At 52.4% G+C, this 3,421-nt stretch overlaps 1 protein-coding gene across 1 annotated transcript in view; it reads left to right on the forward strand.

The window, feature by feature from the left end:
* LOC113217360 (alkaline phosphatase, tissue-nonspecific isozyme-like) overlaps positions 1-3,421 on the forward strand; it is a 105,815-nt gene that overhangs the window by 18,478 nt on the left and 83,916 nt on the right. The window contains exon 3 of the mRNA XM_052266786.1: positions 2,927-3,031. Within this exon, the coding sequence (XP_052122746.1) occupies positions 2,927-3,031 (105 nt within the window). The remainder of the gene's footprint in view (positions 1-2,926; positions 3,032-3,421) is intronic.

Below are 3,421 nucleotides of genomic sequence, written 5' to 3' on the forward strand. Positions count from 1 at the left end.
GGGTACTTTCCCGCATCTCTCTCTGTCTGTCTCTCTCTCTCTGCCATGGATGACGAACTCACACGTATCGCCGCTCTCTTCTCTCACTGCTGACACGATGGTTTTAAGGTGTACGCACATAAAAATAAAAATAAAAAATGAAACAATAATTGCAATAATTATTTCGCTGTAGGCTTTCGTCCGATACGTTTTTCCGCGGTTTGAACATTCCCGACGCGTATCACTTTCGAGGAAGCTTATAGGAGTATATTTGGAGTTAAATGAAAGTGCATGTGGAAGTGTTTATGTGAATTACCGTGGACACCAGAGGGAATCCGTGTGTTCCACAATTAGCCTTTTGCACGCAACGTTTGTGTGATGTGCGCTTTCTACGACATCCTTTTTTTACGATTCACATTCTCTTTCTTGCCGGAAGGCATTTTGGCAGAGTTAGTTGGCTTTGCGTGTTATGTGGCGGATGCACGGTTGTACAGAGCTGTCAAACAGACCGCACATACATGCTCGCGAGCGTGCCTCATTTCCGAGAGAAAGTTAGAGAATACAAAGAAAAAGAGCGGTGCACTAAAGCAAGTGTGCACAATTTGCGCACCAAGCGTGCAACTTATAATTTTTCACATTATATGGTGTTTAACGCAAGTGCACACTTGCGTGGCGTGCAAACTTTGGACGTTTTGTAAACGTTAAAATTATGCACACTTGGACACACACAGTTCTATCTGCTATCAATTGGAACCATAAAGTGTGCAGCTGCTATACTTTTCGGAAGTGTCGAGAGTTTTAACACCAATTGACGTTTAACCGAGTTAGACACCACAATGGAGGGGGGGGGGGAGAAAAAATGCACACAACTTCAACATCAAAATCTGTGTTAGCTTATTGGTTTGGAAATCGCCGCGCCTTGAGTGAGCGCGCCCGGCGGGTAGGCATCAGGCGCACAGAGAAGCGCGCTGGTTGCCTACCCGGGACTTCACAGGCGCTTCGCGTCTAGGACGACCCAGCGCGCGTCGTCGTCGGCGGTGGTGGCATAGGGTGAAACTGCACGCTATACCATGTGGTATGACATGTCGTGTAGGCTTGCATTCCAACGGAAACCTTACCGTTATGGTCACAGAAAAAAAAATTATCTTTAGCAGAACTATATTTTTTTTCTGCCCCACACCAATCTATGTATTGGCCGTTGTAGCTCATGCTACTTTTCTTCAGCTAAATCTTTTTACACCCAGCTTTTTGCTTTTTGCAACGGTGTAAAATTGCCCTGCTAATTTGATTAGCTCGAAACTGAATATTATTCTTATTATTTTTCAGCGTGGGCGACGATGCCGGGTTGCGGTTCGTCTCCCAGCACCATCATTTCATTAAATTTTTCCAATTATTATTCTGGCCATGCCCGTATTGGGACGCGGTGTACATAGCGGAGCGGTTGGCAAATAGAGTACACAGATAGCGTGCATACACCCGGGGCCAGGACCGCCGGTCAAACCAATGGAGATCAGGCTGCCCTCTGTTTGGGTTTGGTTATTTCATTAAAAATGAGACCCCACCCCCTCACCTCTCTCCGACCACCCACCCCTTTGGCTGCGTTTCCGACGATGCACGAGGACGGGAGGCAGGCGGCAGGCGGGGGTGTTGGCCCGGGCCAAAAAGCGCGCGATGTTTGAACCAGAGAGAGGGAGAGAGGTGGAGGAGGGAGGGGCGAGGGAAAGAGAAAGGCAAAGCGGTGGGAGGCGGTCGGGTAATGGACCGCGAAGAAATAGCCAGCCCCGTGACACGCGCAGTTTTATTGTTATGGTTGCCCCCTTGCGCCCCTCCCCCCACCTACTCCCCCTCCTCCTCTTCAACCCCGCTACTCTCTCCTGCTGCTGCCCCGCCCCTTCACCCAAAACTCTCCTCTCCGCCCGGATCAGGTTCCGTCGCCGGAGGTCAAACCCTGAATCCATTCCGACGTAGTCCCCCGCGCTCCGCAGCCGCGCACACATACACACGCACGCATAGGCATAAAAAAAGGACATACACACACAAGCGCGCGCTCGCGTCTCTGTGGCATGTACGGGGTCTGCCGTCTGCTCGACAGACAGATAGACGCACACAACTTTTTTTTTTTTTTTTGGGGGGGGGGGGGGGGCTAGCGGCATACAGCGATCAACGGGGGGAGAGTGTGGGGGGCGTGGGGGTAAATAGCGCCCCCCACACCCTGCCACGCCCTCACGGCTCATTCTCCCGCGGCGCGCTCCCGACGGGGATTTGAATAATCGCAGAGCAGAGGGGTTGTGCCGTTGCGCGCGCGCTGATAGCAACGCCTTTGCTCATCTGATAACGCTCTTGCTCCTGCTACCTGCGCGCACCGCCGCTGGCGGGAACTTTAGCCGTCACGATACGCGGTCACACGGTCGAGGGATTATAGCTTTATTTAACTATACAATTTAATATAGGGTCATTTAGTCGTGTTCTTGCAAGACATAGGAAACGTGTGGTGTCATGTCTCAGTGGTGATCTAGCAGAGGGCGTAAGTCAAAAAAAAATAAAAAAATTGCCGATCGATTTCTTTTTGTTCTAGTTTTACAACATATAGTGTTTCGGCCGAAATACCTTCAAACATAAAAGTAGCTTTTTTGGACCTAGGTCCTCCTGTCCGATCACCAGTGATATATCCATTTCCTTCATCTTTTCCTGACACTGAAACAAAACAAAATGAATTGCAGTTCATTAACTTGCAAATTTTTTTCCTACAGTGCATGCGTGTACTACTAGGTGGGCTGCCCAGATTCTCGCAGGAACCGTACTTTATGATCGGTTAAAGACAAGTGTATTTTCCGACGAGTCGTGATTTTTTTAGGTTCTTACATCGCTCATTCCTGACACCGCATTGATCATAGTTTAAAACGTCTGTCGTTGTGTACATGGTGTCGTTTTCTTTTGTTTGCCGCAGACGATGCGAGCATGTGGCGCCCGCTTTTGCTGCTCGGCCCCGTCCTGCTGCTGCTGCTGCTGGTCGTGCTGCCCTGCGCGCCCGCCCGCTCCGAGAAGGTCAAAGGTAAGCACTAGGGGGGTTGGCGAACTTGGCGCGCGCGCGGCGGACTGAAGTTTAAACGGGTCCGCTCTGCCGCCGCGCCGCCACCGCGTCGTTGGAGTGCCATCGTGTGAAGGGGGCGGCGGGCGGGTGGGGGCGGCCGCCCCCTCGGGACGGGTCCGGGACGAAGTGGAAGGAGGAGGGAGTGCGGGGTAGGGAGGGCACACGGGGCGTGAGCGGGTAAGCCCGCGCCGCACCTTTAAAGGGATCCGCTCGAGCACAGTATCGCCTCTCGCATTGCCCGCATCGCGGTCGGAATGGAGGCGGGCGGCGACGCGGGCCCCAGCTAACCGCCTCCCAGAGGGAACCTTTGACGCGCCGCGCATACTCCTGCCAAACACTCCCGGGCACACA

Source organism: Frankliniella occidentalis, unplaced genomic scaffold (genome assembly GCF_000697945.3).
Source record: "Frankliniella occidentalis isolate FOCC.00 unplaced genomic scaffold, Focc_3.1 Scaffold43, whole genome shotgun sequence".
Classification (NCBI taxonomy): domain Eukaryota; kingdom Metazoa; phylum Arthropoda; class Insecta; order Thysanoptera; family Thripidae; genus Frankliniella; species Frankliniella occidentalis.